Source organism: Epinephelus lanceolatus, chromosome 22 (genome assembly GCF_041903045.1).
Source record: "Epinephelus lanceolatus isolate andai-2023 chromosome 22, ASM4190304v1, whole genome shotgun sequence".
NCBI lineage: Eukaryota > Metazoa > Chordata > Actinopteri > Perciformes > Serranidae > Epinephelus > Epinephelus lanceolatus.
The window spans coordinates 25443542-25466295 of NC_135755.1; the positions used below are offsets into that span (position 1 = coordinate 25443542).

Below are 22754 nucleotides of genomic sequence, written 5' to 3' on the forward strand. Positions count from 1 at the left end.
TGGTGCTCGTCGGAGGAATCTGGACGCAGAGGTTAGGCAGGGATAGGAAAACCACACTGGAAAACTGACTTGGGAATGGCATCTGGTTCCCATATCCACAGTGTATCACAATTAGCAGGCATAAAATGACTTTAATGTGTGTGTATGTGTTTGTGAGTGTGCGCTTGTTGTTATGTGTTGGATGCTCTTGTGGGAGCTGGGACGCTGTGAACCGTGGAAACTGATAGTGTGACTGGTTATCGGTGTGTGTTGTGTCAGTGCAGATGCAAATCGAACATGGAGGAGATGCTAATTCACAATCTCAGTCGGGGAAGATCTCGTCACTCCTGAGGAGGGGAAACATTTAAACAGCTTTAACCAAACTGTATCCATAAAAAGCAAAACATCAAAAGCCAATTTTTTTTTTCCTGCACAATACGCAAGCAAATTTCTGACCCACAAAATTCTTGTCCTGGATTTAAAATGTTGAATAAGGGACAATGTTCCAGTTGGAAAAGTATTTCTTTCACTTCTTCTGTTGATTCAATTAGAACCACACACTGGCAGCTCTACATTTCTCATCATTTGATGTTATGAGTGTGAGGAAAATTCCTCTCAATCAAAAAGCTGTCAGGTTTTTTTTCTTAAACTGCGAGCATCGCGTTCATGCTGTGCTAATTCTCCTACCATGCTAAGGTAATGACAGTCAGTTTCCCCTGTGAGCACTCAGCCCGCTCAGACAGCCAGTGTGCACTATTGACTGCTTTAAATCACTGCAAGAAAAGCTCACCGTTGGCCCGAGCGCTGCCTCACGCCATTTGCTGACAGACAAGTGCCGCTGATGGGCACAGCATGAGCCGAGGACTGACATCTGAAAAGGTCAAACTCTTAATGTTGTCACATCCAGTGCCAGAAGGCCTCCTTGGGCACCACTGCCCTCATGAGCCCAAATAAACACTGTCATGTCAGATAGATCCACTTGCAGCTCTCGGTGAGCCTCTTCAGAGCCACAGCCTCCGTGTGCCTCTGCTCTGATGTGGAACTGTTAATGGGCATTTTCTGTTTCACATTCGCGACATGCAACATGGCAGTAATTGTAAATTAGCACAACATCGGCACACTCAGGGCCTCCTTTAACTCTAACCAGAGTCTCACTTTAGATAAACTGGCTCTCTCTCGACTTCCGTAGGGCAAAAGTGATCAAAGTCCAGCTGGAATATGTTTTATTAACAGGTGTGGAGCTGCGGTGCATAACAGATGAAGGATGAAGGGTTGAGGGCGCCTCTCCTCTACTTCACCCCCACACTGCCTCTAATCCTTGTAACACAGCTGCATAATTCATACGTTGTGACAGGTCATCCTCAACCTGGGTCTCTGGAATCTCTGCTTGTGAAGGTGGAGGTGGAATGTCAAACACAGATACAGATGCAAGCTGCTTTTATTTACCTCACTGCTAACATAACTCGCAAAGAGCTCATGTGCTGCACTGTAACCGGCCTGGCTCGAGACTCCAGTGTGGTGCAGAGGCATGCTGAAGTGGGTTTGATATTTCCAACATTGTATCATTTTCAAATAACTCTCCTCCCTTCTAACCAGATTTCAAAGCAGGGTAGTTTCATTCTCTGTCTGTATAATTTTAATTTAGTATGGCATTTTAAAAAAGTACAGTCGGTGAGTGGTGTTAGTGGGTACTTCAGTGCAGCCTCAGGGATGGTGTTTTATGCTTGATTGCTGCTAAATGGTGTGCACACACAGCGGTGGATGCTTAGGGTTGATGTTTTGACACGGACCGCCCTTGAAGAGCCACAGAAAGATGAAGGAAGAAGATAAAAAAAATGAGAAGCGGAAACATGATAATTCTTGCCTCGGCTGTCATTTCACAGATTTCACTAACTTTTATGTACAGTAAAAAACATTTCTTTTCTGGCTTCAGTGGCAAGAAGAAGCAACTTTTCTCGTGAATGCTGCAAAAGTTGAAACTCATCTTGCCCCATATAGTATCTGCAACATGTCTCCATTAATAGTTTTCCAATCTGTCTGGGAGACAAGAAGAGATATCCAACTTAACATCACTTGACAACTGACTCTGTGATTCCATGCGAAATTGACACAAAGGCTTAAGCAGTGGAAAAAAGGAAATGAAAACAAAGCCAATCACTTTTCCATGTCTAAACGCCAGTGGCGGAGGAAATATTCTGGTCCTTTACTTAAGTAAAAGTACTAATACCACCCTGTAAAACTACTCTGGTGTGAGAAAAATGTCCCCTGTGACTGTTATACTATTTTAAATCAATGGATTATTATTAGTCATGCATTAAAGGGATAGTTCAGATTTTTTGAGGTGAGGTTGTTGGTATAGTTATCCATAGTCAGTGTATTACCTGCAGTAGATGTCAGTCGGCACGCCCCCAGTTTGGAGAAGCAGGAGTACTGACGCAGAAGCTATGCAATGCACTGCTGTGGTTGGGGGTCAACAACAAAATGTATTTTAGCCACTAAAAAAAAAAAAAAAAAGTCCCACCTAAAAAAACAAAATATCAATTTAAGTGTATGATATAGTGTCAGACAGCGCATACTGATAGTTTCTATTCCCCATGTATGCTTTCGTCAAAGCCACCAGACTCCATTGAGAAAAACAGTCATTTAAGATCGAGAATAAGAGAGCTGCTGGTCGGCCGCTGCTTTGATCAATTAGTTAGTTAGTATTATTGTGTGACTTTGGTGAATCTGAAGTAACCCTTTTAAACACCAAAGTCACACAACAACACCAACAAACTAACTAATCAAGGCAGCGGTAGACCAGCTGGCTCCTGTGTTTAGCGATGTTAAATCACTGTTATTCTCAATGGAGTCTGGCTTTGAAGAGAGCGATATAACGTCGTCATTGTCCCACTGGATATCACGAGGAAAAAAGTGTACAATTGACTTTTTTAGGTGACTAAAATACATTTTGTTGATGACCCTTCCACAGCAGTACATTAGCTTCCATGTCAAACTCCAGCCTGTGTCTCAAAACTAAGGGCGTGCCGACTGACATCTACTGTATGTAAAACACTGCATATGGATAAGTGCTCCATACAACCCCACTTCTAAACATCTCAACAGTCCCTTTATTGCAAAAGCAGCATTAAACTGCTGTAGCTGGTTGAGGTGAAGCTCATTTAACTCATTTAACTACTTTGTGCAGGACTGTAACTAATGATTATTGTCATTATGGATTAATAAGCTGATTAATTAATTCATTCATTAATCAGTTGATTGTTTGTAAAAATACCGAAAACAGTGAGAAATGCAGACACAATTACCCAGAGCCCAAAGTGACACTTTCACATTGCTTTGTTTTGTTCAACAAACAGTCCAAAGTTCATTAAAAATGGCTATCAAATACTGCCACTTCATTTTATGCCAGTCAATTAACTAATTGCTTCAGCTGTCAAATAATTGTGGTATAGTAAAAAGTACAATTTCTCCCACAAACACCTCAAATTTGTACCTAAGCACAATACTTGAGTAAATGTACTTAGTTACATTCCAGCACCGCTAAACGGTGATCGCGGGCCACAAATGAGGATCTTTCCTGATCAGTTTTGATTGATGAGACCTATTTTCTCTGTCTGTCTCTCTAACCGCAGGTCCCTGTCCATTCATCAGCGGCTGAGTAACGATTAAGTCACAGAGATCTGTAATGGCTTCAGCAGCGGTTGGTTTGTTTGGCTCCGAGGGCCTGTGTACAATTTACGCAGTGTTCCTGGAGTTATAGAGGGAGCTGTTGAATATTCATAGCGACGTGTCCCCTGCCATCCCCCGGGTGGGCATACCATATGAAAAACCACACGAGATCACTTACTACTGTCTCTTCTTAAGAAACTAGCACGGGACTTTTTTTATTTCGGAAACAGATTTGGTGACCATCGGGTGAGTCATTGTCAGATCATTGCATTTTCTGAAGACTTGTCTGTTTTTAGAAATGCAGTCAGCCTTCAGTTTTTGGGTCTATACTGTAAATTATGGCCTTTTCTTTGTTGCTTTGTGCAGTATGGGTTCAGCTGAAACCTGGTTGCTTTTCCTACAGTAAAACGAGGACCCCTACCAAACATTTTACAGCACCTTCTGCTTCCTATAATGACTTCATCAGAGAGTGATTTGCTGGCCACAACTGGAACACTGTCAGGTACTTACTGTTTGTGCACTGGATTTACTATGTCTCACCCACAGGAACAATCCCAAAAGCACCAAAAAAACCAGTCATCCCACACATTTACTGGCAAATCCAACATTTGAGAGACAACACTTCCAGTCAGCTCTTGAGACATCTCACAGTCTGATTTTATTTGTCAGACGTACGGCCTGGTGAGAGAGGCTGAGAAGTGAGACCACCTGCACTTACTTACGTCCCAGAACCCCAGGAGCGAGTGTCTGAGAAGGCTCTGAGGATTAACTTACAACTTTTACGGCTCAGTCGGCACACGCTATTATACCTATTCAATCACACTTGCCTCCGGACTATAAATAATTTTAACAGCGCACACACATGCAGTGCCCGCTTGACCCGGCTATACAGCCAACTGTCACAATCCCCGGTGCTTATGTATGTATGGGTTTGTCTTCATCTTTGGGGGAAACTCTGAAGTTTTCCATCTGTTAAGAGGAGTGAATCTGTGATCACCCAGCAGTGTAATGAGGTGAGATAATCTGTCCGGCTGCAGGGAGCTGCCAGGGATGGAGGCTGGTAGTTAGGATATTACAAACCAGACTGTCCAAATGACAGGGACAAGGGTCTCTATTAGGTGGAGGCAGGGATGCAGAGATTATTTTAATAATAGAGTCAGACTGTGTGGTACAACGGAGATTTCTAGTAGCGTATTTGTCATAATCAGATGTCTTTTACATCAACTGTAAAAACTGGTTTATACTCTTTTATTGGGGGGGTGGCTTTACAGCTTTTTTGCATCATAATTAAAGGAATACTTTGACATTTCGGGAGGTATGCTTGCTCCCATGTCTGTGGACCGAAGAAGCAGCTTAACTTAGCTTTGCATAAAGACTGGAAAACAAGGGGAGACAGCCAGCCTGGCTCTGTCCAAAGCTGAGAGGTGAGATCCACTCAGCACAGTCACCAGAAGAAAGTGTTGGCATTACATGTTTGTGAAAACCACAAATACATTACATTTGCACATTTCAGTAACATAGCAAATGAGCTGCCATTGTCACTGGGAGGTGGAGGGGAAGGTTGATGGTGTGACACCTTGGCGAGACGCTTTTCCAAGCTGCAGCCCACCGTTCGACACCAACAAATAAAAAAAAACAGTTGTGTTTTAGCAAGTCATTGCTGTGTTTCTATCTGTTTTTCAGGCTCCAAACTTGGGTGTTTAGGAGCGACCCATCCATGTTTTTGCAGCAGGGGAAATGGCACAAACTGTTTTTCACTGAGGTATCGCTGCTTTTTCTGCTGGGATTGTGCCCCCAAAATTGGGTATTTTAAGCCAAAACATGATCTTTTCCTAACCATAACCAAGCAATTTGTGCCTAAACATGACCACATATTAAAACATAGTGTTGCTGAAATGTAAAATTTCAACTTCTCTGCTACATATAACGTGCAAATGTGACGTTTGCTGAAATGTGCAATGCTGACATTTTTTCTGGTGACTGCATTGACCTATTTAGTGCAGGGCCGCCTGGGTGATTTCCGCTCAGAAGTAGCGTCTTTTGTGCGCACAAACCCATTACTTTCAATGTAGACGTGTGTCATGCGCGCTCACAACCCAAAGCGACGCCATAGCGGCACGCATTCGGTGCAACACGCTTGTTTTTTAGTCTGGCACACAGCTCCACGGACCTGCTTCTCCCTCCAGTGTTGTGTCAGATCCTGGTTCCCCCTCGGGATGTGTCTCTCCTACTATTTCCCACGGAGCTCTGCCCCGTTTGAAAGGCGAAGGAAGCCCATATGTGGAAAGACATTGCCTCCGGGATGTAGAATGTGTATTATAGAAGAGAAACACACATTTCAGGACCGCTGACTTGTGTCATCAGAACAGACATGTCGTGATTTTCAGCCTCCTTTCATATTTATAGAGGGGGGACAGTACCTGACAGTAATATTCTCAGCTGTCAGGATGTGCCTGCTGTAAAGGGTAAATATAATCACAGAAGGCTGAAAATCACAGGACATGTCTGTTCTGATTATACAAGTCAGCAGTGTAAAGCTCAAGCATGTGGGGGCCTCCTTTCATATTTAATGGAAGGGGGGTCCTTTGCCACCTTGGTCGTGAAAAAACCCAGGGAAAACCCTGTAGTACCTCCTTATTTGTTTAATCAGTACAAAAATCTATTTAAATAACAATTTGTGGTGTCATGGGGGCAGGTTGCAGTGACTTCCCGGGGTCTCTAGTGGTTACCTGGCATCCTCATTGTGATAACAAGACTTTAGAGGTCCTGGTAGCGGTATATTATTAGGCCTACCTTTGTTTCCAGTCTTAATGCAAAGCTAAGCAAACCAGCTGCTGACTGTAGCTGCATATAGAGAGCAAATATGTGTATTCCCCCAAAATGTGACATTAAGGTTTTATGGTAATATTTCTCTAAACTGTTCTTGAGGTTTTACCTTCACATGGCTATCACAGTTGGAGAAGATGTGAGGCAGGCATACTTACAGGAGGTCCTGAAAAGAGAAAAGAAAAGAAAGATCTTAGTGTGTTTCCAATCAGCGACCAAACAGAGTCAGATCATCCATGTTCCAGAAAAACCACATATCCAAAATAAGTAAGAGGGGAAAATCAGGCTCATGCTGAGAATTCTTTAATTGGGGAGGAACGTGTCATAAAGATGCATCTCTTCCATGATGTGTTACTTTAAATCCAGCCTGCATTTCTACCTTCAGTATGATACAGAACAATAGCAATGTGACAAGAAATTTCTATGTAGTTTCCATGCATTTGGCCAACAATGGCCTGGTGATCACATTTTACTGTAAGTTGCTCTAATTTCACTGCTACAAGAGGTTGCAGGCTTGTTAAAAAAAAAAAAAAAAAAAAAAAACCTCCCACGTTTTTGTGAGGTGACACTGGTCTTTTCCCCAATTACTGCTGCTCAAAGGACTGTGCCAACGCACTTTAGGGCCCTGCAAATCATTTAAGGTCTTTAGGTTCTTATTAAAAAGTACCCAGCTGCTTTAAGCCTAAAAAAATGGATTATTTGTTCTTTACAAGTCCTGTGTCCTTGAACTGTTCTTCTTCATGACCAGGGGAAAGTGCAAATTATTCCAGCAGCTGGAGCATTTAAGGAGCCGTGTGTCTGAGGCGCGCTGGGCTGCACTTCTGTAGCGTTGTTTTTATGGATCGTTGAGTTACAGTAGACCACTTAGTTTTTAATAAACCTGCTCCGCTGTGTGTTTTCTGACATGTCCCACTGTGTGGAATGGCCTCGGTGCGGCGTTTTCAGCGAGCAATTACAGGAAATCAAAGAAATTATGCGATAAAAATGGGCCATACTGTATGCTGCAAAGCGCATGAAGGCCACCTCAAAGGTACAAGCCTTCAAGTTCTTAAATTTAATGGCCTTAGTTAAAGCAAAAACATTATTTGCTGAAATATAATCCATGTTAAATTAAATAGTGTGTGACATAATGTTAACTAATCCACCCGGAGAGCTCATTTGGAGTTTCACTTTCTGTTCTCACACTGGCACCTCCAGTCATTACCTCCACAGTTTGTCGCCCTCCGGCTTTTGCCAACCAGTCGCCACTTAATGTAAAGGTTACTGAACTCACAAGACAGATGCTGTATTAGCTGTATGGCTGCTCACACCATGGTAAAGTTGTTGCTCTAATATGACATAAAGGTAAGAGAGAAGCCGCAGTGGGGCTTTCAGAGTCAGTCTTTTTAAGAAGAGAGAGGCTTTTGTTGCAAAGAAAGAGCTGCTTCTCCTCATACTTGACACCGATGCACCACTGGGAGGTTTCCCCTGGGGATTAATAAAGTATGTCTTCTTCTTCTCCTTAAATCGAGCATCAATTCCTCCTTTTGTGTTCATCGGTGAAAAGTGCTGATTATCCACATAAGGAAAATATGGCAGGAAACTTCTAACACTTTCCAGCTTTGAGTGTGGCTTTCACTGCTACAAAAACTTCTTCATCCTAAACTGTCATGCCACACTTTTCCTTTCCATATGTTACCGGTACACAAACAAGAGATCCTAATGAAGTATCCCATTCATATTTAATGCATAGGTAAACATCACCGTGTCTTTTTCCTATTTGTTCTTTCTGTCAGCTGCAGCCAAGTCTGGGCAAAAGCTTCCCTTTGCCTTTGTAGATGAGTAAACTGCAAAACACCTCACCATGAATTTGTGGGAAACTCGCCGCGGCTTACTTACTTTTGGTTAAAGCGAATCATGAATTAAATATGCCTTCCTTCAACATCCACCAGTGTTGAGAACTTAAAAAGAGGGAAATTGGATTTGCAGAAGGCTTACAGTGCAGAATGCAGCACGCCGGTGCCCGTCAAGAACTGAATTTTTCAGTCGTATAAATAATGACTCCTAAATATTTTTTCCTCTCTCTCCGTGGAACGGGTACACAGAGTTTGACACTGGGCTCCCATAATGCAGCACGGCGCCGTCGTATTTATTTGTTTTGAATGCTTGTGTGAGTTTCACACGGAATATTGTTTTTCAAGCTTGCCAACATATTCAAACACTAAATGTAGCAGAAATAACTGAGCTATAATTGCATGCTAATATGTAGAATCACTGTTACAGCATTTAAGGGTGCCAACATTACAGGAATTCAAGAGCATTGCTTTTATAAAGCCATTTAAATACTTTGAATGCTGCACATAACCAGTGAGCATGCACTAAACACTGCTTCTCGTCATAGTTCCTGACATTAATAAAGCAGTCGCTCTGGCAGGTGAGGCTCTCTCAGGTGGTCAGGCCTGTCTGATTTGATAACACACTTCAGCCTTGTTTAGTCCTGTAATTTGGGCTATTGCTGTATAGAGAATTGTAAAGCCCGTCATCCCAATTGTTCCCTATTGTCTCCCCTTAATAGAGCGCTGTGCCTCTGCAGTCCAGACATTGTGAGTGGGTTATGATTGCTTGCTTGTTTCCAATTGATTTGTCAAGAGGAAGCCATTCACATTCTCCGTATTTGCTCTGGCTGACCAGAGAAAGAAAGAAAAAAAAACCTGTCTTTGCACAATGGTGCCATTTGAAATACGCTGGCACGGTGGATGTTTATTGGAAAGTTAAGCGCTGTATAAACAAAGGCTGGCGGTGTTTCAGATCTGCAGCCAACCAGAACCTTCAGCTGTTGTCTATCCGTCATTGGGTTTCAGTCTTTTTTTCCTTTAGTATTATGTAAATCAGAAAAAAAAGGAAGGAGCCCCACCACACAGATCCACATCTCAGAATGCCGAACAAGGCCACAACAGATTTGAGATTAATTTGACAAAAATCAAAAGAAATAAAGAAAGTGAAAGAGTCTTTGATACTCAAATAACATCTGATTAGATTTGATTCCTGTGACTTTAAAAAGTAGCGGCTGGATTTGGTGGTAAAACCGGCAGTGTTTTTCTCCCCTCACAGACACAGTGTTTGTTTCTCAGGCTGTGAAACCAAACCACTCCCTTATTACTCTACCTCACTTAAAATTGGGACCTTGCTTTGCCCTGTCTCTCTAATTTCTTTTTACAAGGGCAGTACTTTTGTTCCAGAGCGTTGGCTGCACTCTGCTGCACTGCGCTCTCGTCACAGGAACGCTGCCACACTCCAGAGCCCATTATCACTCTCACTATCAGGTGAACGGAGTGTGGGTGCAGCTCCTTTGCCAAGTACATGTTCTCGCTGTGAATTCAATTTGTGGCGACACGTCTGTGGGAGTGTCGCTGCACAACATGTCCTTCTCTGAGATACTCGAGGCCTCGGCTGCGCCAAGTTTGTTGAGTCAGCTCAGGAGAGAGTGTGTGGGTGGAAGGAGGGAGGGGAGATTGGAGATCCTTAACGCATTACGACAACTTGTTGCTGTATTTGTGGAGGCAAACAGCTATTATATATGCTGACCTTAAGTGCATCATGTCTAGGATCAGCGCAGGAGGATTCGAGTGTCCAAAAACTCAGACGTGGACGTCATCAGCTTCAGCGAGTTTGGGCATCACTTTGCTTTTCTCACTGTCTCCCAGTTTCACTGTGAAAATCTAGTGTTTCTATAGCGACAGAAGCTGAAACAATCCAAGCGAACACCGAAACCACCAGGCCACAAATTACACATCTATAACCTATTTTGGCCTCCAAAGATATACAGTGTACTTTTACATGATTGTAACTGCAGTATGATTTGCTGATGTCCTCCTGAATTATTCCTTGAATGTTTCTGGATTGAGACTTCAGTGATCTTTGGCCGGCCACACACACACACACACACACACACACACAAATGTACATACCAGGTTCTCCATTGCGGCCTCTTCTTCCGCGCTTTCCCGGAGGTCCTGCAGAGAAGAATATAATACATTTTAGACAGTAATTTGATTGTCTTTTTGTTTGTATAAGTTTCATATTCTTCAAGTATTCTCACAGTCCCACCCGACAGCAGGATGAGGACGAGCCACTGAAAAATATTGCCTTTGGACTTTAAACACCTCAAAATCTCAAGGTTCATTAAGTATTTAGGCTCTATTTATACATAACCTGAGGTGGGAAAAGGAAACACACACCGTGTTGGTACAACACTGTGTTTCATGCTGCCATCCCCGTTTCTCTTTCCTTTTTTTTACAGTTTTTCCTTTCAGCACGGATGCCCTGGTTTTTAATTTGTTTATCTAGACAGTGTTTTCCTGTTTGCCATTTTCCTGTCAACAGTATCAATCTGCTGAAGCTCAGCTGGAGGAGTGAAACAATTACACGCTTTGCCAGGTTTTACATGTTGAAGACTTGACTGGGTCGTATTGTGCGCAGGTAGCTCTCCCGTTTGGAAACTGGGAGCATCTCTCCTAAAATGACCTCTTCCTCTCAGCAATACATGCAGTCTTTTCCTGAGGTTGGCAGCTGGAAACAAATTCTCAGACATTGGCATTTTGTTTGCTCTCCACCCAAAAAAGTATGTGCATTCACAATTTAGCCAAAGGGTGAAGCTATGACTTTTGGACGAGCTGGAAATTAGAACTCTTTTACGATTACACACAAGTACATGAGGACTCTCCGCTCCTTTTGAGGAGGACTTGTCAACTTGCAATGCAATGGGTAATATCTCGGAAGGAAAACTGCTCTTTCCACTCAACATGAAAGGAGCTGTCAGGATCAAAAAAGATTGGAAGTTAATATAACCAAGAGGAACAATCTTCCCTGTCTGGTTCTGCATCACAGAAAATATCCTAGATCCAATTTCAGGCAGCAACGATACTGTGAAGAGTTATTATGCAAATTGTTTGGAAGACTCCGTAGACCCCGGTACCACTAAAGAATCGCATTTTTTCGTTATGTTAGAGGTTGAAGATAATTACAGTAATGTACTGGGGTTGGTGAAAGTTTTTGAACAGGCTGCAAAACTCACCAATAATTGCCTGAGTGCCAAAAGTTGCTCCATGGGATGACTTTGTGACAGCAGGCTTTTAACAGCAGTTATAAAACACAACTAAAGATACACCCATGCTAATTATAATCTAAATAAACTGATCGAACCTTCAACCCCGAGCCTGTGCAAAAACCTCTCTGTATGTTTCAGCACGTCATTAAATAAACTTTCCTGTCTGTTTTTGCCCTCTGCTACCTCTGTGAATACATCTCCCTACAAGGAAGGGAATAAAAGTAACAAATAAAGAGTCAAATAAATAAGAACAATGACTTTTACGCAGTGTTTGGCTGATTTAGGACACTCCAGATGTGTTACTGGGGTGCAAAACGCAGGATTATGTTGCACAACTCTTTGCATGATGCTTAGCCCTCAATTTGATCCCACTGTTTGGCTCCAACTCTGCTCCTTTTGGACTGTGTCCAGGATAATGTCAGACGCTGCCAGTGAAGGGTCCAGGCACAGTTTAAAGTATGTAACCACAGGTGGAGTTTGACTCTCACTTTACTATGGTTCACATCAACCCTGGTTTCTCCATAGGTTTGTTTTTTAAGGCTTTAGAAGAAACAGAAGGAGGTTTACTGCACTTGGCAGTCACTTCATTGTTGCTCACTTTGAAATGACACTTGACACCTCTGGGAGGAATATTTTGTGTGACGATACGACATCCTCCTGATTTCGGTGGTATATTTTTGACAGCTGCTGAGAAAACACTCCCCACATGGGAGTTGGCGGTCCAGACAAAATACCCAACATTATTTTCAGATATCATCATGATTCACAATATTCAACACAATATTTTTATTCTGATTATAGACTGTAAGGAGAGAGTCCTATTCAAACCAACTGTACCAGTAACTTTGCCGAAGGTACGCCAATAAAAACGCTATAACGTTTCAGTTTATGAAACACAAGTGAAAGAATAACTTAAAGTCTATCAGGACCAGTCAGAGCGAGTTTTCAAATGTTTTTTAATCAATTAAGACCAAAAAAAAAAAAAGAGAGAAATCGAGTATTGAGTATTGAGTAGGCCCCTGGTCATAAATAAAATGAACTGGACTCAAACTGGGTCCCGAAGTGCTGAGAGATCTTAAGCTGCCTGTCAAGGCAAAACATCACTCTTGCTCAAAAACATTGTATTTGGCCTGCTCGTTTCTCACAGCATCCCAAGTACTGTCATGGAACAGTGGTTTCAGAAAAAATGTGGCAAAGAATTCCATGATGAGGGTCAGCAACTATGAACAATCTGTTGAAACCTTTTCAACCTTTTCAACAGCTTTTGGGTCTGAAAGTGGAATAAATCAAAATGAACTTGATGTTCATTCAAATGTTTGGTCGGACAACGTTTTGGGTCAGACAAATGAAAATGGCCCCTGTGGTGTTGTGTATTGTGTTTTCACATTGTGTTATTTGGTGGCTGTTGTATTTTAGAGAGTAAGCAGCAGAAAACCACTTTACAATGCAGAAACAGAGAGAAAAGGCATCAGTGTAAGTGCTGTGTGGCTTCAGCTTTAGCCGCAGTGGCGCTATGGGTGGCAACTTTGGTCCAGATTGAAATATCTCTACAAATATTAGATGGATTGTCATGGAATTTTGTACAGGCATGAATGGTCTCCAGAGGATTAATCCAATTGACTTGAGTGATCTCCACACTGTTCCTTCACTGCCATCCCAATATTTACATTTGTGGTTTTGAGTGAGAGTGGATGGATTGCCTTGAAATTTGGTACGGACAGTCATGTCCCCCTCACTGTATTGTAACAACTTTGGTGATCCCTTAATGCTCAACTACTGCTACTTGATCCACAACTTTGAAAATACCCTCAAATGTAGTGACAATCCTATTAGGATTGGGTACCAAACGTTGTACTTTTACCGAATTATGTTGATGTATGAAGTACCATTGCATGTTAAATCAATTGGTGCCAAATGTCAGACCTAAGAGCACACTTGGGTGAGAATGCTGGGTTCAGGCACATTGCCTCGCAGACAACAGAGCTCTGCAGAGCCACCGGGTTTGGCAAGGAAGCAGAAGCGCTGTAAAGTGCGTCAAAGCAGGGAAGCTGGCCACGGAGCTCCAACAGCTTCGCAGAGATAGTTTTGGCCCATCTGGTCTGTTTCCTTTTATATTTCATCTTAGAAATAGCCCAGTATCACCGCTGTTTTTGATTGACGATTACATTTTTGTTATTAGCCTACAGAAACAGTTAAGTACCGAAAAAGGTATCGCTGGGTACCAGGACCGAATTGAAGATATTGGCACCAGTACCAGTATTGGTTCAAATGTAAATGGTACCCAACCTTAATTTCCAGGGGTCCATGTCATTGGTTCGACAGCCCATTGGTTCGACATCCCATTAGTCCGACTGTCCGCGGTGCTCAACGGCTCGCGGCGGGCGTATGGTGCGCCGCGACCGGCTTGAGGCTGAGCAGGCTCACGGCTTATGTGTTTGTCACTTTCTTTTTCATTTTAACCCACACCATGATCTTTTCCTGACCCTAACCAAGTGGTTTTTGTGCCTAAACCTAAGCAGACTTTAACCACAGGGCATCATGATGATTTCGGAACGGACTTCGGAACAATTAGTTTAATATGGTCGGAACAATGGGATGTCGAACCAATGGGCTGTCGAACCAATGGGCAGTTCCCATTTCCAGCAGGCTCATGTGAATGTGTCATCTCATCTGTGTTTAATGCTAATTAGCCAATGTTAGCATGCTAACACTCTAAACTAAGATGGTGAACATGGGGAATATTATAACCAGCTATACATCTGCATGTTAGCATGTTAATGTTAGCATTCAACACAAAGACAGCCTCATTAGCTGCTAGCACAGCTGCAAATGCACTGTAACTCAAATTTAACTATAAAAAATACAAGTCTGATATGTGTAATAATTACATTTAAGAGACAATAAATTAAAGAGAGTGCCTATGTGAACACATCGTAACAGTCTGACACCAAATGGCACCAGAGTTTCAAGTAGCCTACGCAGTGACTTGGATGCAAGGTTAGAAAGCAGTCAATGTCAATGGCAACAGCAAAAGTTATTAATTAAATTTACATATACACTGTTGAATACTGTCAAACACATCACATTGCAAATTTGAATATTGAACCACAAGGCTGTCATACTGCTCATCACATGTTGAGGTCATTCATGTGAAAATCATTACCTAAGGTGCCACACTGCTGAAATTAACCATATAACTTCTCAATTATCCTGACTGTATCTGTTGATATGATGGTAACAGACTGTGATGTGGACTGCACCAGGTTACCTTTGAGAGCAGCATGGAACCATCAGCACAATGCTTTCAACCTCAAAATTTATTCATATTCTGCTTTTTTCCTGAACAGTAAAACAACATGAGATTTCTTTCAATCCCACAGAATGTTTTTGTCCAAAATACTGATACAAGTAGTCATTTTAATGCTACTTGGCAGAGAAGAATTCCGTGTAATTGGCAGTATTGTGAAACATGCTGCTTTTAAGCCATGGCTGTATTGTTTTTGAGTACATCTTACTCATGTTGTTCATTACGACAGTATTTCAAAGTTACGCATTGCTTGATATAATAAACTTCTTGTTTATACTTCATGCATTTGAGACAAGATTGCATTTTACCGCTACCCATCATCCATAAAATATTGATTGGCCCTGAACAGCTAACAGAGCTGCACCTCCGCTCTATTTCTCTTTTTCCTCCGAATCAATCAGTCTCAAGTGAACCAGCCCTGGACTGACTCATTTACAATACCAGCATTGTTTCAGAGCTTGATATACATAATCAGACCTCTCAATGTTTCTCTCACACAGTAATACGGTTATTCCTCAGAATAAAAGTTAAGCCAAAAATAGCAAACTGGGTACCAGCTCCAACCTCCAAAGTAAATCAGGTTTGAAGAGAATTGGCTTTAGACTCCTCAGCAAACCCTACTGCCACTTTCTGGGTGAAGTGAATAAATTCATATGCTTTCTGCAAGTGAGATATAGTTTGCATTGTCCCATGTTAAAATGTCATCAGTTGAAAAGTGAAACTTAAAGTTCCCCTCCATGTACTTTGCTATGATTAATATTTTGTTTAACATGTTTTTCCCACATTAAAAGTAAAAAATCGGAAAGGGGTTGGAAGCATATTTACTTTTCTTTCTCAGTGACAAAATTCTGGATCTGGCCTCTGCCTCACCCACCACCATTACTCATGTTAGGTTTTGCTTTCTGCAGAATGGCAAGTGTAGGTAGCAGATTTTATTTGTGTATGTTGTTTGCTAGCTTGTTAGGTGGTAGTGACTGATGTAGCATTAATGGCTGTCAAACATACAATGGGGTTTTTGGTGACAGACAGTGGAAAGAGGGTTCGTTTTACATCCAAAACCTCCACATTCTTCGATGTTTGCTGTCGAAACTTTAGCTATGCTAATGCTAACTCTGCCCTCTCTACAGGTTTTAGGTTTGCAGCAATTGGCTTTTGTATTAGTGACCATGATCTTTTCCTGACCCTAACCAAGTGGGTTTTGTGCCTAAACCTAACCAGACCTTAACCACAGGGCATCATGATGATTTCGGAACGGACTTCGGAAACAATGGGTTTAATATGGTCGTAACAATGGGATGTCGGACCAATGGGCTGTCGGACCAATGGGCAGTTCCCAGTAATTTGTACAGCGTGCATTTGAATGTCAGATTTTAAGGAAGTGCACAGACATCGCCCCCTTCAGTAGCGGAATGAGAAAACACCTCTCTAGTAACAGTCTTTGCACCGATACAAGTCAGTATAGTCAAGGTAAGATATTTTAGGGCAGTGGTTCCCAACTGGTGGAGTCCAAAATTGGGTCACGGGTACATTCTGAATGGACTCACAAACATTTAAAGTGAATTTCTGGCACAGAGCTTTTACTTTGAAGTACTGTTTCCTACTGTAGAGTGAGTTACTAATGGACAACTACTTGACAGAGATGCTAAACTAGCTCAATGACATAGCCAAACGCAAATATGACGATGAGCGTATGAAACTGTGTGGACCTTAAAGTAATGACTGAGGAGAAATCTGGACCCTGTGGCTGGACCGATTGGGAACCACTGTATTAGGGGTAGCGCAAAATGCTTGCTTTGTTTGGTTTGTGCAAATTACTTCGGATAATCAGGACAAACAGACAAAATGTACGTCTTCTGGTGATTGATACTTTGAATAGGTTACTTTTGTATGTTACAGGTACACCCTGTTGCAGTGTGTTCTTCACTGAATCTCACTCAGAACATAAGAGGCTGAATTTCTAGTGGTCATGCAACAAACACCTGCTTATTGAGATTAACTTAGTGCCAATCACAGAAGGATTTCATGTTTGATTCACCACACATTTTCCACGGCTAATCTCGAAACTATTTTCCCTCACTGCCATGCTAAATTGTAAACAACCAACTTATTTCATGGACACCGAAAGCGCCACATGCTGACCTTACTGTTTATATATGAGTCATAGAAATACAATGTCCTGCCTGAGTGTTTGGGAGAAATGTCACAGCCGTACAATACTTTCAGTGCCAATGTTTTCAGAAACTGTCATGAAATTGCTCTGCTGGCGTAAATTTGACACCCGATGTCTTTGAATGATTTGGTTTTTAAAATGCTCTGAAGCCATTTTGGAGAAAGCCTAACTGAGCAATTTTCTTTTGTGTGCAAGTTGTATAAACAGCAGCTTTCAATTCCCAGTTGAAATGTATGACAATGGTTTTGTCATGATTGTCAGTTTCCATAGTGGTGTAACAGTAATGTCTGCTTCACTGTTGTGCTGGCGAACAGAAGAATGTCTTTTAAAAGCCATGTCAAACATTCTTCATATGACTCTCTTTAATTTCATCACTGTCGGTCTATACCATAATTAAAGGATATAGTATTTTGGGCCATCTCAAGGTGGCCCCCAACTAGGCGCAGAACTTGGAGCTCTGGTTGACTGAAGTGTTCAGAATATTTCTTACAAAAATCTGATGATCAATGACTTTGCAAGCAATCCAAGGATTTAGGAAGATTTAGTTGAAACAGACTTTAATATAGTCCATTTAATCCCACAACATGGATGGATGAGTTTATTAAACCTGGCAACACTTGGGTATCCAGGTCAACGGAACTAAAGCTGCACGAAAGCTGGCTTTCTACCGTACAATCATTTGTTACTTTACAAGTACATTTTTGTGGAGACGTCTGGCAAAGAGGACAACAATTCCGATCCAAGATCCTTATTACTCTGCATGACAATGAATAAATCAATACATAAAATGCTAATTCATGGAACACTGGGTCCACTGTCCAAGGGGAAAAAATGGAAATTGGACCACAATTTTACAATCAGCCTCATCCGTAAATGTCACTGCTCTCGTCATCTTTGAGGGGATGTGTATTGTTGTCAAAATATGAATTTCAAAATCTAACAGCTAACACAGAGAGGCTTGCCAGCACAATGACTCTGGAAAATGTGCATGTTTGAACTGAACAGAAAAAATATACTCCTCATAAAATGTCAAGTCTGTGATTTTAGTCGAGATAATTGTAGCCGTTTATTCCCTACTTTTAGCTAACTACTTTAACTGTTTATGCATTACTTTTAGATAATTAAATGAAGTGATTATTATTATTTTTATCAAACTATACAGAGTGTTTTTCCATTATTTTTATCTATCTAGGCCAAGTGTAGGTAGCCACATGTGGCTCTTTAGCCCTTCTCCAGAGGCTCATTGTGGCTTTGACAAAAAAAAATTATATGGAAATGAACAACAGTTATTTTTTAACATCTTAATTTTTATTTATCATTGTTGTAGCAATAGATTGATTCTTACATTTTCTAATTGTATAAATGTGTAACCCATAGACTGAATAAAAAAGATGTTTTAACATCTCATCAACTGTGTGTGTGTCATACGTCTACAGCCTAGCGCCTTTTCTAAAATTTGCCAAATCTTAATAGCGGTCTTGAGTCTCCTTAGTGAGGCTAGTTATTTATCAAAAATCCAAAAAAGAAACCATCTCAGAGGAAAATAGAGAATATCATAGTGAGTGGGCGGATTTGTTTGCTTTCACCACCAATGCTGCAAAGTTTAAGTACCAAATAATCATGATTAGCTCACTGCACAGTAGCCATTTTGTTGTAAAACATATTAATAATGCTACTTTTGACCTATAGAGTGCTGAAGTCACGCCCCTTCCGGTGAAGCTCATGGGACCTTAGATCGGAAAAAATATGAATGGCAGTGAATGGGGAGAGCAATATTATCTTTTGTTCCTGTTTGAGTTGTGACATGAAATCCAAATATGTCGTTAATGAATTTAAAACATAAATTTTAAGGTCAAGAAAGTCATACTTTGTGGTAAAACTGTTGACATATAAGCTTTTTAATTAGAAAGACTCAAGAGTAGACAGGAGGAGGTCGCGTATGTGACGTCATAGCTTTCGCTCGCTTCCTGTAGCTTGGCCTCCCCACTGAAATTCCACTGTTTTATGATTAATCGGTTTATGATTGAAGATGTCTGTGTGTTTTGTGCCAGGTTGCAGTCACTCCAAGCTGCTGGAAGCGAGTGAAGGCTATGAAGTCACATACGCAACCGCCTCCTGTGTAGTTTTTCTAATTACGTTTTTTCAAAAGCTTATATCTCAACAGTTTTACCACAAAGTATGACTTTCTTGACCTTAAAATGTATGTTTTAAATTCATTAACAACATATTTGGATTTCATGTCACAACTCAAACGGGAACAAAAGATAATATTTCTCTCCTCATTCACTGCCATTCATATTTTTTCCGATCTAAGGTCCTATGAGCTTCACCAGAAGGGGCGTGACTTCGGCACTCTATGAGGAATGTTTACAAGCTAATTTTAGTTGGCCGTCACTATGAGGCACAAATATGTATTGGGGCTCCAGACATTTTTTCAAAAAAGGCTCTTTTGATAGTAAAGGTTGCCAACCCCTGGAGCGCTGTCTCACTCCAAAGTTGTCAGAATCCGGCGCTTGGGCAGTGACTTGGGCAGTGGCGTCGTTTAACGTTGGCATGATTCGCGCCCAGTTGCTAAAGGTACCTGCTGGCAGTTTAGGCGGCGAAAGTTCAAGTGGGGCGGGTGGGATTGGTTGTGGATGGGTCAAACAAACACCAACTTTCACCCGAGAGAGTGGCTCTCTTGTGTCCCATAACATTCTAAAGCCAAACACTGTTCTTTTTTTTTTCTAAATCTAACCACGTGTTTTTGTTGCCTAAACCCAACCATGTGCATTTGTTGTTGAAAGAAAAAAAGCGTCAATTCGCAATGTTGAACCGACATGGTGCTTTAATTTCCTGTGAAAATAGAAGCGTATCTTGAAAGAAGACAATGCATGTAACAGGCAGAACTTGACATGGTGTCCCACAACGTCAACAACCAATGCACCCAGTTTACCTGGCATATTTGGACGTGGAAAGTCCATGACCAAAACTTCAATATGTGACGAGGTCGGAGTGAGAATGTGTTGACCCCTGAACTTGGCTATATGAAGTGTTCATCCATTACTTTTAGATAACTATATGAAGTTTATCCACTATCTAACTATTTTAACCATGTATCAATCACTGTTTACTGGGGCTGTCAGCGTTGCAATTAAAGTCTAAACATAATGCATTATTTTTTCCCTTCGACACAGCCTTACTTGTAGTCAAACCACTGCAACGGCCTCCTGCTTCCTGCTGCACCAGTGATGGAAAATAATGACACTGCTGAGCTTTTGAGTGGCTCATTTCACTCTAAAAAACTCTCTGATGGCTCAGTTGACAAGTCAACAGTAATATGCACCTTGTGTCCAATTAAAATAAAACGTCACTGAAGTACTTTGAGTTTGCGCTACCACTTGCCCGCTCATCGCCAAAGTCAGCTTTTTTCTGAGTGTGAGAATCGCCACAGACGTGAGGATGAAACTAAATCAAAGACGTTACCTACAGCGCTTGCTAAATGGGAAACAACTGACTGCAGACGAGTTAACGTCGTGGGAGACTCAGGTCTAAGGGTTGCCTCACACGGCTTACTGTGGATCTCAAGTGAGGGTTTTTTTAGTTGCTTGCTTGGTGCAAACCATGGTAAAATGATGACTGATTCAGTGTTTCTTTTGTTAACCTCACATTCCTCAGTTTTCAACTGTTAGTGGAGCAGTGGAGTATTTTTTTTTTTTTCTGTTATGCACTTTATTGTTGTCTCCTGCCTCTACATCATGGTTTCAAGACCACACTGTTGTAGCAGTGCAGCACTGATTTGAAAAATAAATAAATCTAAAAGTCAAGATCATAAGGCACATTTCTTTGCAATCATTTGATTCCCAATCAAGACACTCTGGTAAGAATTGCCTCACCTTGTTAATATGGACTTCAACACTGTTTTGAAATGCAAAATAATGGAATTTTACACGTGATTCAAAATGTGATTAATCGCAGTTAACTACTGAAATTCAGCGATTAATCACAATTGTAAAAATTAATTGTCCGACAGCCCCATTTTACCAATTATTTCAACTTCTCTGCTCACTTGCCAACTAATTTTCATGCACTCTCAACACATGGTGTACAGGTGTTGCGGCTGACTCCAGTCATACATTTTTAACTTTTCAAATTAGTTGAGCTGCTCCACAATCTTTCCACGTACCCCAAAGCAACTGCAGACGCACCCCCTGGGGTACAAGAACCCCTGATTAGAAATCACTACAGTAGTTTATTATTCTCTGTGTGCACTGAAAAGCTGCGTGCTCCCAGTTTACCTCATTTAGTACATGTGTAGTTTATGGTGCTACTCCACTGACCTCTGAGGTCACAAAAGTTAAACTGCATCTGTGCGTCTCTGACACAAACACCCAATTGAAAACCTGAGGAAGTCTAACAGAGTCAACAGATAACAGGATGATGAGATGAAGATCTGGACTGTGTCTCCATCGGATTCAAGCTCCTCTTGAGGACATTAGTCATGGGTATTGTTGAGAGAAATAGGAAAGTCCCCTTGAACTTGTGACCCACCGAACTGGCTCCGGAAAGGAAGCACTTGTTGTACTCCATCTGACCTTCTTCGCTACTTTTACTAATCCCTTAACTTCCTCAAACCCTTTCAATTTAAGAGAGATGCGGAGATAGAAAGCAGAACAAAGAGCTTCCTCTCAAGTATAAGTGTTTCAGTCCTGTGCCAGCAAATGTTATCAGCATGGCCTGTTGACTGCTGGTCTAAAGATAGTTCACTTGACCCTATTAGGTTGTATGTGCTTATTTACCATAAGAAAAGCACACAAACTACTTAATGGCTGTCACAACTTCGAAAGAGGTCAACTGAAGGTTCAGACACATGAAACACAAACTTTGCCTGCTGGTGGGAACTTTTTCCAAATGCAAACATGAGATATATGGATGTTTGCAATTCACTTAAAAAATCAGCTTCACACTGTGTCATTGGAAGTTCACGTCCTGGAAATTATAGGTAACTTTCCACATACCAGCAATCTGATACAAGGAGCAGACTACAGCATGGTTAGCATGTAATGTCGAGCAATTTCAAAGAGCAACCCTATTATCAACCTTGCTTAACGGCGGTGGTTCTTTAACTGCCTTCAAATAGAAGCCATGCTGTTTGAATTATTTTTCTTTCGAGCAAAAAATAAATTGTGGATTATAAAACCGAACAGTATAATGGTTTGTTAACCTGTTTAAAGGGAGCTAAGCTACTAGCCTATAGTGTTAAATCAAGACTTCTGTATGTTAAAACAGACTTTAGAGGGGTTTTGGCAGCGCAACGTAAACACCAAATTCAGCAGAAGAATTCGGGGGCTATTTTAATTTTCCCAAGACACACATTTGAATCCCAACCTGACCTAGAAAAACAACGTTCTAAAGGATATCTCACATTATTCCCTGATTCTGCGGCATATATCTTCATTATCCTTATTTCCAGCTGCACTTAACTCCAATGCAACCACTTCCTGAATAAATATGATGATTATAGCCATTTCCTAAATAATTCGTCCCAATTATATTTAATCCGCTGCCCAGCAAAGAGACCATTGTGTCTGATTTTTACATTAACTCATTGTACTCTTGTGGTGCACTTATTTTGTCACCACATAATATCTTGTACAGTATTTTCACACACATGCACACGCACACTGCAGCAACCCAGTTCAAAAGCTGATTTTCCATTTTGTGCATATTACACAACT

At 41.3% G+C, this 22754-nt stretch overlaps 1 protein-coding gene across 1 annotated transcript in view; it reads right to left on the minus strand.

Annotated features, from left to right (window-relative positions):
• col25a1 (collagen type XXV alpha 1 chain) overlaps positions 1-22754 on the minus strand; it is a 196768-nt gene that overhangs the window by 73784 nt on the left and 100230 nt on the right. Inside the window, exon 3 of the mRNA XM_078164124.1 lies at positions 10402-10466. Coding sequence (XP_078020250.1) covers positions 10402-10466 — 65 coding nt within the window. The remainder of the gene's footprint in view (positions 1-10401; positions 10467-22754) is intronic.